Genomic DNA, 20,317 nt, shown 5'->3' with positions numbered 1-20,317 from the left:
TTGACCTGGACACAGGGGCATCAATGTCCCTTGGTCATGAAAGGGTTAAGCTAAAATGGGGATATTTGTTCTCAGGTGTAATAGTGACACCAGATGTTTTGCAATATACAGTGAAGGAAATAAGTATTTGATCCCTTGCTGATTTTGTAAGTTTGCCCACTGTCAAAGACATGAACAGTCTAGAATTTTTAGGCTAGGTTAATTTTACCAGTGAGAGATAGATTATATATATAAAAAAAAAAGAAAATCACATTGTCAAAATTATATATATTTATTTGCATTGTGCACAGAGAAATAAGTATTTGATCCCCTACCAACCATTAAGAGTTCAGCCTCCTCCAGACCAGTTACACGCTCCAAATCATGTTGGTGCCTGCATTAAAGGGAATGTGTTGCCAGAAAAACATGTTTTTTTTTTAAAATTTAAACATTTAGTGTGTGGGTGATTAAACATTGTTCAAATTTTTTATTTTTTTTTGGCACGAGCCAGGAAATATTATAAATTATTTCTAATTTATAATACTACCCATTTTTGGCCACTAGATGGGGCTGTTCCCAAATTGCAGCATTGCAACATTGGGTTAAAAGCCCTCGCTCTAGTGAGCTCTCAGCATCCCCCCCCCTCCTTTATCCTGGCTAGTGCCGGGATAAACGAGGGGTTTGAAAGGTTTAACCTCCTACACTGTGTGTCGCCATTTTTTGAGGTAACCCACAGTGTAGTAGGTTTACATACAGTAGTAAACACACACAAACACTAACATACATTGAAATCTCTTACCTGCTCCTGCCGCCGCGGCTCCCTCCGGCCCGTCCGCTCCGTTTGCTGCCGCTGTTCCATGTGCACAAGTCCGGAAGCCGCGACCGGAAGTAGTAATATTACTGTCCGGCCGCGACTTCCGGTCCACAGGAAAATGGCGCCGGACGGCGCCAATTTCGAATAGGACTGTGTGGGAGCGGCGCATGCGCAGTTCCCACACAGACGCCGTACACGGCAGTCAATGGGACGGGAGCCGTTCGCAGTCCCTATGGGACTGTGGCTGCCGTATTCCATGTCTGTGTGTGTCGTTAATCGACACACACAGAAATGGAACAAAAAATGGCAGCCCCCATAGGGAAGAAAAAGTGTAAAAATAAGAAACAGTAAAACACAAACACACAAATGAATATAAACGTTTTTATTAAAGCACTAACATCTTTAACATATAAAAAAATTATTTGCGATGACACTGTTCCTTTAAAGACAGCTGTCTTAAATGGTCACCTGTATAAAAGACTCCCGTCCACAGACTCAATTAATCAGTCTGACTCTAACCTCTACAACATGGGCAAGACCAAAGAGCTTTCTAAGGATGTCAGGGACAAGATCATAGACCTGCACAAGGCTGGAATGGGCTACAGAACCATAAGTAAGACGCTGGGTGAGAAGGAGACAACTGTTGGTGCAATAGTAAGAAAATGGAAGACATACAAAATGACTGTCAATCGACATCGATCTGGGGCTTCATGCAAAGTCTCACCTCGTGGGCTATCCTTGATCCTGAGGAAGGTGAGAGCACAGCCGAAAACTACACGGGGGGAACTTGTTAATGATCTCAAGGCAGCTGGGACCACAGTCACAAAGAAAACCATTGGTAACACATTACGCTGTAATGGATTAAAATCCTGCAGTGCCCGCAAGGTCCCCCTGCTCAAGAAGGCACATGTACAGGCCCGTCTGAAGTTTGCAAATGAACATCTGGATGATTCTGAGAGTGATTGGGAGAAGGTGCTGTGGTCAGATGAGACTAAAATTGAGCTCTTTGGCATTAACTCAACTCGCCGTGTTTGGAGGAAGAGAAATGCTGCCTATGACCCAAAGAACACCGTCCCCACTGTCAAGCATGGAGGTGGAAACATTATGTTTTGGGGGTGTTTCTCTGCTAAGGGCACAGGACTACTTCACCGCATCAATGGGAGAATGGAAGGAGCCATGTACCGTCAAATCCTGAGTGACAACCTCCTTCCCTCCACCAGGACATTAAAAATGGCTCGTGGCTGGGTCTTCCAGCACGACAATGACCCGAAACATACAGCCAAGGCAACAAGGAGTGGCTCAAAAAGAAGCACATTAAGGTCATGGAGTGGCCTAGCCAGTCTCCAGACCTTAATCCCATCGAAAACTTATGGAGGGAGCTGAAGATCCGAGTTGCCAAGCGACAGCCTCGAAATCTTAATGATTTACAGATGATCTGCAAAGAGGAGTGGGCCAAAATTCCATCTAACGTGTGCAAACCTCATCATCAACTACAAAAAACGTCTGACTGCTGTGCTTGCCAACTAGGGTTTTGCCACCAAGTATTAAGTTTTGTTTGCCAAAGGGATCAAATACTTATTTCTCTGTGCAAAATGCAAATAAATATATATAATTTTGACTATGTGATTTCCTGTTTTTTTTTTTTTTTATATAATCTATCTCTCACTGGTAAAATTAACCTAGCCTAAAAATTCTAGACTGTTCATGTCTTTGACAGTGGGCAAACTTACAAAATCAGCAAGGGATCAAATACTTATTTCCTTCACTGTACACATATTTGCCATTGCTATACATACGAGAATTAGTTTATTCTTTTTTTTGGAGTAAATTTTATTACTTGATCCCTACTATATTTTGAGGTTGCACAAAAATTTTAAAAAAATGCCTGCTTCCTTCCAGAAACAGCACAACATCTGTGCATGGATTGAGCCTCGTGTTGCAGTTTATCTCCATTGAAGTGAATGGGACTGAGCTGCAATACCAGACACAACCTGTGGATTGGCGATGTGCATCCGTGTGCTGTGCGTGGTTTTCACACACCCATTGAATTCAGTGGGCGCGTAGGTGCGTGAAAACGCACCAATATAGGACATACAGTGAGTTTCACGCAACGGACTCTCGCTGCGTGAAAATTCATGCATGTGTGAATAGCCCCATTGAAATCAATGGGTCCTTGTGCTGTGAGTCATTTCCACGAACAGCACACGGATGAGTTTTACGCTCGCCTGAATGAGCCCCTAGGATGAAATTTTTAAGGGCTCGTCCACACACAGCGTAAACACTGCTGAATTTCAGACTGGATTTTCAGCATTTTCACAAGATAATTTGAAATGCTGCAGATTCAGAATACGCACTGCAAGTCAATTTCTCCACTTCTTTTCTGCGTATTTTTTCCGCAGCATGTGGATGAGCTTTGTTGAAATGTCATCCACTTTGCTGCTACTGCAATACACTGCGGATTTCCCCAGCTTAATCCACTCTGTGCCCACATTTCCTTAAATGTGTTTAACCGGTTAGTGACCGCCAATACCCCTTTTCACGGCGGCCACTAATGGAATTTATTCTGATGCATACGCCTTTTCACGGCGCTGCATCAGAATAAATTAACCGCCGTTAAATCTCCCTGCTCTTAGCTACTAGTCCGTTTTAAATGGTATTGCAGTGTATTATAAAAGCTACGGATGATCGCATATTAAAGTCCCCTAGTGGGGCTAGTAAAAAAGTTTAATAAAGTTAATAAAAAAAGTGGGGAAAAAATGAAAAACCCACTTTTTCCCCTTACAAAATGCTTTATTATAAAAAAAATGAAAAAATAAAGTAAAAAAATTACACATATTTGGTATCGCCGCGTCCATAACGACCCCGCCTTTAAAGTTATTACATTATTTAACCCGCACGTTGAACGCAGTAAAAAATCAAATAAATAACAATGGAAAAATTGCTGTTTTCTGTGAATCTTGCCTTAAAAAAAATGTGATAAAATGTGTTCAAAAAGTCACATCTGCTCCAAAATGGTACCAATAAAAACTACAAGTCATCCCGCAAAACAAAAGCCCTCATACAACTGCATCGGCGGAACAATAAAAAAGTTATGGCTCTTCAAATATGGAGACACAAAAAGAAATAATTTTGAAAAAAAAGTGTTTTTACTGTGTAAAAGTAGTAAAACATACAAAAACTATACAAATTTAGTATTGTTGCAATCGTAACAACCCGCTGAATAAAGTTATTGTGTTATTTATACCACACGATAAACGTTGTAGATTTACTGCGTCAAAAAAGTGTCTCAATTTTGGTGTTTTTTCTATTCCCCCACCAAAAAAAATTAAGAAAAGTTAATCAATAAATTATATGTAGCCCAAAATGGTGTTTTTAGAATACACAACTTGTTCCGCAAAAAACAAGACCTTATACAACTATGTAGACGCAAAAATAAAAAAGCTATAGCTCTTGGAATGCGACGATGGAATAACTTAAAAAATAGCTTGGTCATTAAGGTTTAAAATAGGCTGGTCATTAAAGGGTTACAGGAAAGGTGTCATGATTTTTTTAATGTTATTAATTTGTGTTTTTATTTGATAAAATATTATATTTACTTTTTCGCAGAAAATGTTTTTTTTATTAATACTTTTTTACACTACTGGGGGCTGCCATGATTTCTTTCCTCTGTGTATGTGTCTCTTAACGACACATACACAGATGAAATATGGCAGCTACAGTGCATAGGACATAATGAACGGGAGCCGTTCATTACATCCTTTGCCTCTGCCGTCTAGCTCTCTACTGCGCATGCGCAGTTCAGAGCGACCCAGCATAGAAGCTGGTTTGTAGGGGGAAAGCCGGCGCCATTTTGGTGAAGACCGGCCGAATGCAGGTAAGGTGTGTGTATGTGCGCGCTGGGGGGGTTTGTGTGGTGGGGGTTGTGTGGCTCGGTTGCATGTTTGGGGCGGTACTCGGCGGAGCAGCTGTGCTGTCGCTGTTCCTTCAAAACGGCTGAATGGTGGCTATGAAGGATCAGCAGCACACTGCCACCGCTGATCCTTCATAGGCGCTTATCAGCAGTTTTGAGGAATCAGCGTCGAGCGCCCCACACACACACACACAAAATCCCTGGTTGCGTGCAGGGTGCGGATGTGGGGTGGCTGGGGGGGGGGGTTGTGTGCAGGATACTTATGATGGGGTGTGTGCTGGTGGGGGGATGTGTGCAGGGTGCTTGTGGGGGGTGCGTGTAGGGTACTTTGTTTGTTGGTTTGCGTGGGGGGGTGCTTGTGTGGTGCAGGGGAGGAGACAGAAGCCGCTGTAGGTGAGTATAAATAATTATATTTTTCATATTGCTAACTTTATTGTTTTTTGTTTTGCAGATTCCACTGGACCTATTGGACTACGTCGTAGATTCAGTGGACTACTGCGATGATCAAAGTTTTTTTGTTTTGTAATAATGTATTAGTGCCTGGATAATGGCAGTTGTCGGTTTGACGACGTCCATTACTAAGGCGCTAATAAAGTATTAAACACAGAGACATAAGAAAACATTTTTATTGAAAAAAAATCTCCACGCAATCCTCGTTAACCATTTTATTTTTTTTAAAAAGTCGATCATCGCAGTAGTCCACCGAATCTACAACGTAGTCCAATAGGTCCAGCGGAACCTGCAAATAAAATAAAGTTAGACCTCAAGCACACTTCAGTGAAATGCTTCAGTGTTCAATCCGTTTTTATAATGGTTAGCACACTGACCCATTCATTTCTATGGAGCCATCACACTTTTTTTTTGCATTTTCTGTTGTGTGTTTTTTGCACGTTTTTGAGCGCATAGTTAGGACTCCCACTGACTCTGGGAACATTTGGCGCATTTTATGCACCAAAGAATTGATCCAAAGCTTCTTTTTTACGCAACATGTTTTTTAAAAATGCTTGCGTAAAAAACTAACGGCTCGCTTTGACCTTGATGTAAATTGGAAGCGTAATCAAGCATTTGACGCTTTGTTGGCGTGTTTTTTATGCATTTTGTGTGCACTTTTTGCTAATTTTTTGGCGCATGATTAGGACTCCCATTGACTATGGGAACATTTGGCGTGTTTTACATACAGAAGAATTGACTCGACACTTATTAACTCGTGTGTAAAAGAACCGCGTTGTATGTTCTAATAGTGCGTTTTCCCATTTATGTAAATTAAAAGTAATCAAGCGATTATTGATGTGGTTTTCGACATGTAAAATGTGCCAAAAAAAACACGTCAAATACACGCCGTGTGAACCTGTCAACTGAAAAGTCATTCACCACAGGGTCTCCCTCTTTGACTTTCATCATTCTTAGCCTTTTGGTGTGTCCTAGAGCTTCTGCCAGCTGCCATTGTAAAAGCACTCCCAAAATGGCAATTTGAAAACACCTTTTCCTGGCTTGTAGCCATAAATAGGGAGGGGTGTGTGACTCCTTCCCACATTTACAGCAGCTGTAAGTCAGTCTGCTTTGCCTGATTCATCTTGCTGTAATTCTGGGAAAAAATATAATAAACATAAGTAACTTTAAAAAAAAAAGATTTTTCCACAGCAATTCCGCAACTAATTTGCAGCAGAATACGCATGTGATTTTGCCTCAGATTTAGAGATTTAAAAATCTGTAGCATGTTCTTATTTCCGTGTGGAAAATGCTCTGCAGCATGTGGATGAGATTTCATCCACATTGGTGGTATTGTAATCTGCAGCATTTCCGTGCCGTGTGAAACAAGCCTAAGGCCCCATGCACAAGACCGCAAAAAATCTCCGTAATTGAGCACCGTAATAAGGTCCGCAATTTCGGATCCATTCAGTCATATTGGCCGCGGACACCTTTCCGTATCGCAACGGATAGGTGTCCGTGCCGTAGAACTGTACCGCAAAAGATAGAACATGTCCTATCTTTTGCATTTAAAAGGCCGTGCTTCCATACTTTGTATGGGAGCACAAGCTGAAGATCCGGACGGCCGGCCGTCATTTTTTTGGGACGGCTGGTAGACTGTCAGCCGCGAGTCGCCTGCAAATCGCGTGCTGTGCACATGGCCGAGGCCATTATTTTCAATGAGCCCGGACCGCAGAATACGGCCGTAATAAGGCTGTAGGTATTAATATATTTTCTATCCTTTTTCTTTAATACTTTATTATGTTTCTTAATATGATACCTGCCTGGTCAGTTGAATTTAGTTTGAAAGAGATTTTATGTCTTGTCAATGTCTTGTAGAGATCATCTCAGGGAGAATAAATGTATTTTTCTCTCATTTTTTTTTATATTTCTATTAACATTCTGTAATGATTCATTTATTTCCTTTCCAGTTCTCCAGAGAATGATTTTCAATCCTGGTTTTTGCTAATCCGTTTAGAAGGATGGGTGGACATTGCAGCAGAGCAGCTGTTGACGTCAGACCCTGAAATTTCAGACGACCTGCTGTGGCTTCTGGCATTTTACTACAATCCATGCGATGAGAGCCAAAGCAGAGGTAGAACAATGGTAGGTTGTGCTCTAAAGCAGCCTGTGTTTGGCACGAAAATTTTGACGATCCTCAAAGGGTAATGAGTGCTTCACTGTTATAAAAGTATACCATATATATATATACATATATACACATATATACACATACTTTTATATATATATATATATATATATATATATATATATATATATATATATATATATAGTGGAGGATTCTTGGCTTCATAAATTCTATATAGACACCACAGTAGGTCGCTTTTTACCCTGTCGAAATGTCCTATATTATACAATAGTAGTACAAACTTGTCATTTAGGCTTTAAAGATTACACTGCTACTGTAAAGCGAAGGAGATATTTTCTTGCGTATTGGATGTGTCAAAATACACAAATTTCTTCCACACTAAACTCTAAAGTTGAAATAGTTACATTCATTCTATTTGTGGATTGTAAGCATAAGAGAGTGTATGAGAGCCTTGGTATCGGAACATGAAGTTAGCTTTTCCCAGCACTGATTTGAATCTGTTAATTCTATGGACCACCCATGATGATGACTCTTAATTAAGTACAGTATTTGCTAAACACTATTTATTTGCCTTTTTTCATAAGATTTAATAAAATAATATTAAAAGAATGCCACTCAGGGAATTGTAGCTCCATGCATCGCCTTATTTCCAAAGGGTGAGTTGTTTAAAGCAATGTCTTCTTGATCCACAGTAGAATTTTAAATGCTAGAATAATAACATACAAAGGTGTACTTATATTACTTTTTTTATTGCTAATTTTTTTTTTTAGGTTGAAGAGAAAGTTTGTTAAGCCTAATTCATAGGAACGTTTTCTCATTCGTATAGAGTCTGTATCACGTCCGTATAAGGGTATGTTCACACTGCAGCGTCCGTAACGGCTGAAATTACGGGGATATTTTCAGGAGAGAACATCCCCGTAATTTCATCCGTAACGGCATGTGCAGGTGCTTGAACGTCGCGTCCATTACGGACGTAATTGGCGCTGCTTTTCATTGGAGTCAATGAATAACGGCTCCAATTACGCCCCAAGAAGTGACAGGTCACTTCTTTGATGCGGGCGTCTATTTACGCGCCGTCATTTGACAGCGGCGCGTAAATATACGCCTCGTGTGAACAGACAAACGTCAGCCCATTGCTTTCAATGGGCAGATGTTTATCAACGCTTTCAAGCCGCATTTTTCAGACGTAATTCGGGGGAAAAACGCCCGAATTACGTCCGTAATTAGTGTGTGTGAACATACCCTAAAGGTCCATATGTATGTTTTTAACTCCAAAATGTAAACAGTTTTGTACATCCTCAAAAAAATATAGCAAGATATACTCTGCAGTATTTCTTGTTCTGACTACTTCCGTGTTACATAAAACAATGGATTAAAATTAAATATCTGCAAAAAAAGTGACATTTCACCTCCACTTTGCTTTAATTCCAGTGAAACGCCCGAAAGGTTAACAAACTTACCAAATGCTGTTTTGAATTCTTTAAAAGGAGCAGTTTTTAAAATAGGATGTTTTAGGCCATGTTCAAATAGGGCAAATACGCTGCGTAAAACTACACAGCGAATCTTTCCTGGATCCCGCAAGGAATGTCCGCTGTGGAAAAAAAAAGTTTAGGCCTCATGCACACGACCGTATTTTTTCCCACCCGTAAATACTGGCGTAAATACGGGTCCGGTGTCACACGTATTCGACCCGTTTTGCACCAGTATTTACGAACCCGTGCCCGTAAATATGGGTCCGGTGTCACCCGTATTCCACCCGTATTTACGGGCACGTTTTTGGCGGCAAAATAGCACTGCACTAATCGGCAGCCCCTTCTCTCTATCAGTGCAGGATAGAGAGAAGGGACAGCCCTTTCTGTAATAAAAGTTAAAGAAATTCATACTTACCCGGCCGTTGTCTTGGTGACGCGTCCCTCTCTTCACATCCAGCCCAACATCCCTGGATGACGCGGCAGTCCATGTGACCGCTGCTGCCTGTGATTGACCTGTGATTGGCTGCAGCGGTCACATGGCCTGAAATGTCATCCAGGACGTCGAGAGGGACGCGTCACCAAGGCAACGGGCGGGAGACCGGACTGGAGGAAGCAGGAAGTTCTCGGTAAGTATGAACGTCTTTTATTTTTATTTTTTACAGGTTTATTCTGATCGGTAGTCACTGTCCAGGGTGCTGAATCAGTTAACTCTTTCAGCTCCCTGGACAGTGACTATTTACTGACGTCGCTTAGCAACGCTGCCGTAATGACGGGTGCACACATGTAGCCACCCGTCATTACGAGAGCTCCATAGACTTCTATGGACTGTCCGTGCCGTTATTACGGCCTGAAATAGGACATGTTCTATCTTTTTCAACGGCACGGGCACCTTCCCGTGAGAAAACGGGGAGGCACCCGTCGCCAATAGAAGTCTATGAGTCCGTTATTACGGGTCGTAATTACGACCCGTAATAACGGGAGTTTTTACGGTCGTGTGCATGAGGCCTTATACTTACCCCATTCTTTGTTGTCATGGCAACGGGTCCCTCTGTTGTCCCTGCACTCCGGCCTCCTGGAATGATGCTGCAACAGTCACATGGGATCCCAGGAGGCCAGCCTGGACAGAGAACAGAAAAAAGCATCGCTATGACAACACCCAGGTGGAACTTATAAACCTTTTTATTCATTTTAAAAAACAAAAGCTTTTTTTTTTTTTCTGAGTTTAAATTTTTGTGGTGGAATTGCAGCTTTTCCGCCACAAGAATCGCAACATTTGCTTTTTGTTGCAGGTTTTACCTCCCCATTGAATTTTTATGCAACGTGTGGATGAGATTTGTTCAGATCTCATCCACTCTGCTGCTACTGTAATACGTTGCAAATTTTCTGCAATAAATCCGTTGCGGAAAAACAGCAGTGTTTACGCTACGTGTGAACATACCCAAATTTTACCACTAACATAAAGTACAGTGTATCATGAGAAAATAATGTCAGAATCACTTGGATAAGAAAAAGCATTCCAAAGTTATTACCACATAAAATGACACATGTAAAAAATTAGGCTCTTTCAGGAGGCGGTAAGGGGTTAAAATTCTAGTTATTTTTTTTGTTTATTTGAATTCTTTTATGTAATACCACTATTTTATGTGTTCTGTGAATTCATTATTCTGTGACCACAATAATGCTTTATTATCCAACTCAAGGAGCGCTGTATATAGAATAGTGGCAGTGCCGCTGCTTCTATTGGTCCCTGTGATCATGTGACTGGTCACATGATCGCCGGGATGCCGTTAGTGGCAGGCTGCTGCAGGCTAGAGCCAGCACAGCCCTACTGTATTAGTGACAATAGTTACTATACGATGGCAAGTCTCCCAAAGGTATTTTCTGACCTTTGAGGGACAGACCATAATAATAAAAAATAAAAGTGAAATAAAGTGCAAAAAAACGTAATAAATACACACAAAATATCCGCCCAAAAGAAAATGTGCCCCCCGCCAATCATTGTCGTAACGCTAGCCCTGACCCTATTACCCTAAAATAGACATTTAATATATCAAAATTTACCGTAGACAATGACGATCACAAATAAAAGGTCTATTTTAGGGTAAAACTATATTATTACCAGACAAAATTAGCTGAAATGTAAAAAAGCATATTTTTTTACTATTTTCAAATTTAAGCCTAGAAATTCTAAAATAGCGAAAAGCATGTGTTTAAAAAAGATAAAAATAAGAAACCTGCATTGTTTACAAAAAAAAAAACATCGCAAAGATGACGTCGCTAGCCCAACAAATAAAAAAGTGATAGTCATTTAACTGGTTCCCGACCGCTGGCTGTATTTTTACGGCCAGCGGTCAGGGTCCTTAAAACCCGAGCCATAGACTTTTTACGGCTCGGGTTTTAACTTGCTGCCCGCGCGATCGGGCAGCTGAATGTCGGGTCTTCGGCTGTCAGTGACTGTCGGGGACCCTGAGGAGAGGATAGAAGCAGCTTTCGCTGCTTCTGTCTTCTCCGATGTCTTTTTACACAGCGCTCAATGAACGCTGTGTATAGGAATAGAGGCAGCAGCAGCGGCGCTGTCTCTATTCCTCCCGGTGATCATGTGACTGGTCACATGTTCGCCGGGTGCCGTTACTGAGAGACTGCTGCTGGGTCTTACAAGACCCAGCACAGCCCTATTAGTGACAATTGTCACTATGAGGCCTCATTTACACGAACGTGATATACGTCCGTGCGACCCATTTAAGTTCGTGCTTTTCTGTTTACAAACATCCAAACGGAGTGTCTTAGAGATGAGCGAACCGAACTTCACCGGGTTCGGCCGAACTCGTTTTGACCGAACCCGGCAAAAAAATTTCCGGTACGCGACATCAGGAGACAGTCACTGTCCAGGGTGCTGAAAGAGTTAAACTGGTTCAGCACCCTGGACAGTGACTTCCGATCACAATATACATGAACGTGTAAAAAAAAGAAGAAGTTCTGACTTACCCATAACTCCCGGCTTCTTCCTCCAGTCTGACCTCCCGGGATGACAATTCAGTCCAAGTGACAGCTGCAGCCAATCACAGACCAAGCACAGGCTGCAGCCAATCACAGGCTGCAGCGGTCACATGGACTGCCGCGTCATCCAGGGAGTTGGAGCCGGATGTCAAGAGAGGGACGCGTCACCAAGGCAACGGCCGGGAGACCGGACTGGAGGAAGCAGGAAGTTCTTGGTAAGTATGAACGTTTTTTTTTTATTCACAGGTTGCTGTATATTGTGATCGGAATTCACTGTCGAGGGTGCTGAAAGAGTTACTGCCAATCAGTTAACTCTTTCAGCAACCTGGACAGTGACTGACGTCGACTAGCTTCATCTCTATGATGGCGGCTGCGCGAAAATCACGCAGCCGCGCATCATACACTGATGACACACGGAGCTGTCAAGTGCCTTTTGCGCACGCAAAACGCTGCGTTTTTTTGCCTGCGCAAAACGCACACGCTCGTGTAAATGAGGCCTGAGAGGGATGATTTCCCCTGTAACTGGGGCTGCTGTGCAGTTACAGTGGAAAAGCATGGTGTAAGAGAAAGAAAAAAAATATATAAAGTTCCCCAAAGGTCTTTTTTGACCTTTGAGGAACAGACCATAGTAATAAAAAAAATAGTAAAGTAAAGTGCAAAAAAAAATTAAATAATAAATACACATAAAATACCCACTCCAAAAAAAACCATCTTAATATATTAACATTTACGGCAGACAATGACGATCACAAATAAAAGGTCTATTTTAGGGTAAAACTATGTTATTACCAAAAAATTATTTTCAAACTTTATGAATAAAAATTGTAAAATAGCAAAAAAGGTGTGTATAAAAACGATAAAAAAAGAAACCTGCATTGTCTACGGAAAAAACGTCGCAAAAATCACGTCGTTAGCCCAACAAATAAAAAAGTTATAGCCATTTAACTATCACGTGCTAAAAAAGGGCTAAACGGTGTCTGGTCCTGAAGGCGCAAAATAGCCCGGTCCTGAACTGGTTAACTAATGGCTAAATGGTATCTGGTCTTGAAGGCTCAAAATAGCCCGGTCCTGAACCGGTTAATTATTTTCTAAAAACCCAGGTTAATACCTTCTTCCTGAAGATTCGCAGCACACGTATGTTAAAATTGTGGCATTTCAATGTAGTGATTTGATGTTATCCTGTAAAATAATATATATTTTATACTTCCTAAATAATCCAAGTTTAGATCTTCTGTATTCCTTGTACTCTGTACAAAATTATTTCCCTTGAGTTTTCCTATTTTTTAGGTTACGATTTTGCAATCCATAATGGGTCTTTCATCAGTTTTTTATCTTAGAAAAAAAAAAAACAACATTTGGCTAAATGCCCTGACAGCTTAATTGTAGACACTAAAGAAATGCCTGCCCTTCACTTTTTGCCTTTTCAGAGTTAAATGTCAACTCATGTGCATTAATGGCTAAAATCTGCCTTTCCTTCTAGAAGTGAATGGTCTACTGACTTTCTAATGTGAATTTCAGCAGTCACTAATCCCTCATTTGGAATTAACTATTTACAGAACTTTCTTCTGGAGATGTCTACATGCTTTAGGTCCTGCTATCACTAAAGCCTTCATCAATACAAATTAATCATTGTAATGTCTTATTTTCTTTAGGTTGAAGCGAAAGCTGTTTATGAATTCTTGGTGTCACTGCGGAGAAGTGCAAGCATTTGTGCCACTTCGTTTTACAAATTATTTGCTGATGAAAATAAGTCAAATACATGGCACCCATGTACTCGACAGTTGATTAGACATCTTTGTGTCACTTTCATTGTATTCTGTCCCGAGTGGCACAGTGTCGCCAAGGATTGTGTTTCTCATGTAAGTGTCAATGTGTAACAAGAAATTATGCTACCAGAAACAGTGGCTAATAGTGGGCATGTAAGATTTTAAAACACTTCCACTTGAAAATAATATAATTTACAGTTAACTAGGGCAGGTCTAGCAGATCCGAATTTTCATGAATTGACTTGTGTCAAAGGTAGCATTCTTTGACAGTGCCATGTTTAAAGGGGTTGGCTTCTTTATACTAAGGGCCCTTTTACACCGGCCAATTATCGGGAAAACGCGCGTTCACAAAACTGATAATTTCCCTGTGTAAACAGGGCAATGATCAGCCGATGAACGAGCAAACGCTCGTTCATCAGCTAATTGTATCAGTTACGCAGCCTAAAATATTATCGTTGTCGGCAGCACATCTCCATGTGTAAACAGGAAGATGCACTGCCAACATGATAGAAATTTATGGGGACGAGCGAGCAGAGTAACGAGCACTCGTCTCCATACATTACTTTTAATAGCGCCATGTGAAAAAACGAGCGCCGATCAATGAGCTGTCTCGTTGATCGGTGCTGGTCGGGCCGTGTAATAGGACCCTAACCTGCTACAAAAATGTATGTAACTTACCAGTTCACAGTATTTAACTCTTTTGTGCCATCATTGCAATTCACTGCAGACCCTCCCCGTTTAAACAGTGTGGGATCCAAAATTGATCAGCTTCTTTCACGTTAATTCTAATGACTGGCTAGGGGGTCAGGTGATGTGCCATGTGATCGACACATCCATGGCATTATGTTCCCTCACCTCTATCCCTAATGTTTGCGCATGTGTCCTGAACTAGTGTATGCACAGTAGAATCAGACTCTGGGGTGGAACTGTTGTTGATGTACTGTAGAAGGAGACGCTTATGAAGTTAGAGGGGGGATGGAGTGAGGCACGCTGGAAGGCACTCATTTTCTGAATTTAATTAGCTCTCACACTGAATCCTGCAGTAGCAATAAAAACAAACGCATGTGGGATAGGAATAAAATGAAAAAATAGCAACATATAGGGTATGTTCACACGGCCGTTTTTCGGGCCGTAAACGGTTGAAAAGTTGGAAGCAGAATGCCTGAAAACATCTGGCCATTGATTGCAATGGGAAAAACGGTGTTCTGTTCCGATGAGCCGTTTTTTTACGCGGCCGTTTTGAAAAACGGCGCGTAAAAAAACGGCCGCGAAAAAGAAGTTCAGGTCGCTTCTTGGGACGTTTTTGGAGCCGTTTTTCATAGACTCTATTGAAAACAGCTCCAAAAACGGCCGTAAAAAACGCAGAGAAAATCTAGAGTGGCTTAAAAAACGTCTGAAAATTAGGAGCTGTTTTCCCTTGAAAACAGCTCTGTATTTTCAGACGTTATTGAGTTTGCGTGTGAACATACCCATACTCTTTTCATAAGCACAGTAACTGTTTGGCTAGACTTTTATGCATTTAGAATGATGGTGACTAACCCATTTAGGCCCCCTGCACACGAGTCGTCATAGCTGCGGAAAACTCTGCAACAACTCCGACCCAGATACCACAGGGAATTCTGGCAGAAGTCAACATAAATCATGTTTGATATGTTGCAGACTTTTTGGGCGGAGTTGGATGACGTTTTATCCCGTGAGTGTTGCAGCTGGTGATTGGCTGCAGCGATCACATGGGATGAAAGGTCATCCCAGGATGCCGGCAGCGCTGAGACCAGACGGATCGCATCGCTGTTGGAACGCCAGGAGCAGTAAGTATAAATTTTAATTTTTTTAAATGGACTCTTACTTGAAATTTTTTCTGCAAATTTGTTTTTCTGCAGCAAAAATCGCAACACTTGCTATTTGTTGCAGAATTTGACTTCCACACTAAACTCAATGTGGAAAGTCCGCAACAAATATGCATCCATTCCGCAGCATAATTTGACATGCTGCCGTCTCAAAAATCTGCACCGCTGGTCAATTTCTTCATGGAATTTTACAGCAGCGTGTGGATGGGATTTTTAAATGTGTGTAGCTGAAACACCTGAACTCAATAATTAGAAGGGGTGTTCACATACTTTTGACCATATAGTTGATTTATACCATCATCTAGGAGTATTTAAAATTAGTTCTGCACAATTAAGGGTACTTTCACACATGCGATTTTTGTGCACTTTTTTTAATGCTGTTTTTTAAGCCACAACTAGGAGTGGAAGGCTAGGTTCACATTGTGTTTTTTTTTTTTCATTTTTAACATGCTTTTTTTTGTTTTTATAAATTACCTCCCATGTCTCAATGGGAGTTCATCATCGAAAAAACATAAATGCACGTTAAAAGGCAACAAAAATGCTCAGTGTGAACCCAACCTTAAGAAAGTAGAATCTTTCCTATATTATTCCCCTCCGTTTAGGCCCAGTTCACACTGAGTTTTTTGGCGCTGATTTTGATGCGGAGACCGCGTCAGAATGAGTGCAAAAAAAAAAAACAGCCGAAACCACCTCCCATTAATTTCAATGGGAGGCAGAGGCGTTTTTTTTCCCGTGCAACTTTTAGCTGCTCGCGGGGAAAAAAAAGCACCATGTCCGTTCTTTCCGCGGTTCCACCTCTGACCCTCCACTTGTCACGGGTCGAAACGTTGCCATTTTTTTTACTGGATGTTTGACCAATAAAAGAACTTGGGAGACGATTGAAACTTGGGAGACGTGTGCTGCTGTTCACCACGCTTTTTATGAAGATTACATTACATCAGACTGGGTTTGTCTGATCTTACAGCGTGACACCGCTCCTGATAACGGGATTTGTGCTGCTTCAAATATTGAATTTTTTGGATTATATCCACAGCATATGTCATAAATGTCAGGTAGATGCGGGTCCCATAGGTGGGCCTGTCTCTAAAACGGGGACCCCTAAACCTCGGTGTTGCGGCTGAAGCGTGTGATTTCTGTAAGTCTCATAGAACTGAATGGTAGTTCCGGAAACAGCGTAGCTCGCATGCTACGCTGCTTCCATAATTGTCATTCACTACTATGGGAGTTACGGAAACAGCTTAGCTCAGCGAGCTACGCTGTTTTCTTCTTCATGATCAGGAAGCACGCGAGTTAGCCGGACCGCAGAGAGGTAGAACGGGGTTTAGGGTGCCCTGTTCTAGAGATAGGTGCGGGTCGCAGAGGTGGGACCCGCATTTATCTGACATTTATGACATATTCTGTGGATATAAACCTACAAAGAACCTCAACAAAAGAAAAAAGGGGTTCCCTACAAAACTAGTAGACAACCTAGAAGCACAGGGAACATAGCACCCAAGGAAATATGTAGAGCTACCACGTAATGTAAAAAAATAGAAATCTTTATTAATGATAAATAACAACTATACATGTATAGAGCCTGGGTAAAAGAGATCACATGCGGAGAGCAACATCAGTACGGTATAGATTTTAATTATACCCAAGGACTAACCGAATAACCCATCTCAGAAATGACGTCCCATATACCTTGAGGCGGTATTTTGTGCCACATCTCTTGACTTTTCCCTCTTTCCTCTACCATGACTCTGGGTAAGTTTTTTTTTTTAATATATTCTCCTGGTTGTTCACTTAGCCTTGTTATTGGTTAGTCTTGCATTGCTGCAATTTGGCTTTGCTATACATATTCATTACCAGTCGTATTCCACCTTTTTGTACCTATAGCTATACATCGATATATTTGGTCATTGCTGCATGTTAGTAGTTTTGCATTTAGTGGTGAGGTAGTATATGGGATGTCATTTCTGAGATGGGTTGTTCTGTTAGTCCTTGGGTATAATTAACATCTACACCGTACTGATGTTGCTCTCAGCATGTGATCTCTTTTATCCAGGCTCTATACATTTATTGTTGTGATACCATGTATTGTTGTTATTTATCATTAATAAAGATTTCTATTTTTTAAATTACGTGGTAGCTATACATATTTCCTTGGGTGCTATGTTCCATATCCTGTGGATATGTCATAAATGTCCCCGATGGGAAAACCCATTTAAAGGTTTTTTCCAACATAGTTTTTATAATTTAATAAACATTTATATTTGTTACTTCTGTTCAACCTATGTTCCCCACCTGTTTTTATTACTCAATTTCTTCATTCTACGCTCCTTGAGGTTATTTTCCAGTTTGTTTACATTGCTATTTTGCTGTGACCGGCTGTTTCCTGTTGTGAATAAAGACTACAAATCCCATGAATCAAAGCGCCGATGTTTCCTCCCCTAGTATTTTCTCCCCACGCAGATCCTGTGTCTCCCCCCGCTGTGCCCCTGTGCCTCCCTGATCTCCCCCTCTGTCTCTCCACTCTGCCCCTGTCTCTCCGTGTTCAGCGCTGCAGCATACAATGGCGCTGAACATGGGGAGAGCATGCCAGTGTGTCTCCCCGTTCTGCCACTGTGTCTCCGCTCTGCCCCTGTCTCTCCCCACTCTGCCACTGTGTCTCTCCGCTCTGCCCCTGTCTCTCCCCACTCTGCCACTGTGTCTCCTCGCTCTGGCGCTCTGTGTATCCGCTCTGTCCCTGAGTCTATCCCTGTGTTCAGCGCCGCAGCATACAACGGTGCTGAACACGGGTAGAGTATGCCAGTGTGTCTCCCCACTCTGCCACTGTGTCTCTCCGCCTGTCTCTCCCGCTCTGCCACTGTGTCTCTCCGCTCTGACACTGTTTCCCCCCCCCCCCCCCCGCTCTGGCTCTGTGTCTATCCGCTCTGCCCTTGAGTCTCTCTCTGTATTCAGCGCCGCAGCATACAACGGTGCTGAACAAGGGGAGATCATGCCAGAGATCAAGGCCCCACGTGCCAGCTGTGGCATGGGTGCGGGAGGTTGCTGAACCTTGGAATAGAGCATGCGTGTTGGACACAGTGTGTATCAACCATGCATGCTCTGAATAGGAGTAAGAGAACATTGTACAACCCCGTAACACAGTGTGCAGTTACGTCATTTATGACGCGACCGCACACTCAGACTGCCGGAAAACTGAAGTTAGAGCTCATGGTCGGAGCTGTGGCGGAAGTTAGGATTTCGGGTTAGCGAGGCATCACGTGATAGAAGATGAGATACACCGCTAGGAACAGCTTTTCAAACGCAAGTACATTACAAAAAGATTTGGTTTGACATGTTTAGTTTAACAGGATTGAATTAATTGGTTCCGGAAAACCCCTTTAAGGAATGAGGAGATTGAGGGTAGTTTTACACGTGCCATTTCGTTGCTGTTTTTTAAGTCAATGCCAGCTGTGGATCCTAAGGCCTAGTTCACATGGAGTATTCACTTGAATATGTCATAAATGTCCCTGAATTCATACAACAAATCTCAGTAGAGGATGTAGCTTTTTCTTTACAACTAAGATGGTATCTTAAATTCTAAAATTTGTTTTTTAGCTGCTTCAATTCTTTAAAAAAATGTTGCACATTCGGTATCTTGTAGAGATTAGATTGAATTGCTGACTTTCTAGTAATTCTTTGTTTTATTTAGTTTCTGCTTTTTATCGCAATATAAAATTGGGAAAAGAGTAAATTACTTTTTATGAAAATGTACTATTTGACAGATTTTGTTTGCCTTTTTGCTATATTTATTTTCCAGTTTTGGTTGCAAAGCCTTTGATTTCTGGAACAAAAGTGAAGGTCACGGTCTGATCAAATTGTGGGGAGCCAGCTCTTACTTTGTGAAGTTAATTAGAAACATGAAAATTGTTTGTGTTGTGGTCATATTTTGGCTTATTAGCATTTGGGAAAGCACACTGCATATTTGTTTGTGGAATATTGAAAGGCATTTGAGGATAATGTTACTTGTTTCCTCTCTCTCTCAGATGACTCAGACACAGGAAGCTGCCAGTGAAGTTTCTGACGTACTGGCTCGTACTTTAAGCAGACTTGATATTCCAGGAATGGAAAGCCAGAAGATAATCACGATAGTGCTCAAACTGCTGCAAGACTTATAATATGAATCAGATAAACAAGACTTGATGTGTCTTGTAACATCACTGTATACAGCTACTATCCTTCTCTTTTGGCCAGTAGAAATTTGATGTCTCTTGGCAAACTGATTCATTTATGTCACTTTTTCCTGTATGAAAATGGAGCTGTTTATTCACAGCTTTGACTCAATAGATTTGCTTATTTAGGACGCAGATGTCAGGAAGTTGCTTGTGAGCAGTTTAATGTTAATGAGTGATTTGGACATTTCAGCAGGATTATTTTCAAATGATTTAATGTGAATATTTCTTTAAGATTACTTGTATCTCTCTTGAAATAAAATAAATGTTGTGCTAGAATGGCCACTTACTATTAGATGTGTCTGAATGAAGTGTAGTTTGGAATAATAACATTAGTGCGCGATGACTCAGAGTATTTTTTTTTTAGCTTGACCTCGTGCAGATAGGAAGTGAATATAAGCCCTTCTTTGATCACTGTAAGCTCCAACATACAATTTCCAGGAAGGCATTATATATGGGATAATGTACCCCCCCCCCCCTGTAAATGATAAGAATATTAGAAGTTCCGTGGATATATGAGCACAGGAAGAGTGCATCTAATATTCTTTATAATTTATAGTAAAGAGTATATCATTTCTTATGATACACAACTCAGCTTCTGCAGAACCTCTATTGAAAACTTTCTGTCCACGAAGATTGATATTTGAGATTGAAGATTGAATATTGATACTTTCATCCTTTTCAAAAAGATCAGCATCATCTGAGGTGTGTATTATGTTGTTTTTCAGCAGCTAGGACACAGTACTGTATAATAC

General features: G+C 41.3%; 1 protein-coding gene across 2 annotated transcripts in view; it reads left to right on the top strand.

The window, feature by feature from the left end:
• FANCC (FA complementation group C) overlaps positions 1-19,841 on the top strand; it is a 334,367-nt gene extending 314,526 nt beyond the window's left edge. For both annotated transcript variants that reach the window (XM_075852374.1, XM_075852382.1), the window contains 3 exons: positions 7,103-7,277; positions 13,403-13,609; positions 19,377-19,841. In XM_075852374.1, the coding sequence (XP_075708489.1) occupies positions 7,103-7,277; positions 13,403-13,609; positions 19,377-19,508 (514 nt within the window). In that variant the 3' untranslated portion in view covers positions 19,509-19,841. The remainder of the gene's footprint in view (positions 1-7,102; positions 7,278-13,402; positions 13,610-19,376) is intronic.
• The last annotated feature ends 476 nt before the right edge of the window (positions 19,842-20,317 follow it).

Source organism: Rhinoderma darwinii, chromosome 1, assembly GCF_050947455.1.
Source record: "Rhinoderma darwinii isolate aRhiDar2 chromosome 1, aRhiDar2.hap1, whole genome shotgun sequence".
NCBI classification, from domain to species: domain Eukaryota; kingdom Metazoa; phylum Chordata; class Amphibia; order Anura; family Rhinodermatidae; genus Rhinoderma; species Rhinoderma darwinii.
The sequence above is the reverse complement of the archived record's forward strand: the minus strand, read 5'-3'. Positions and strand labels throughout refer to the sequence as shown.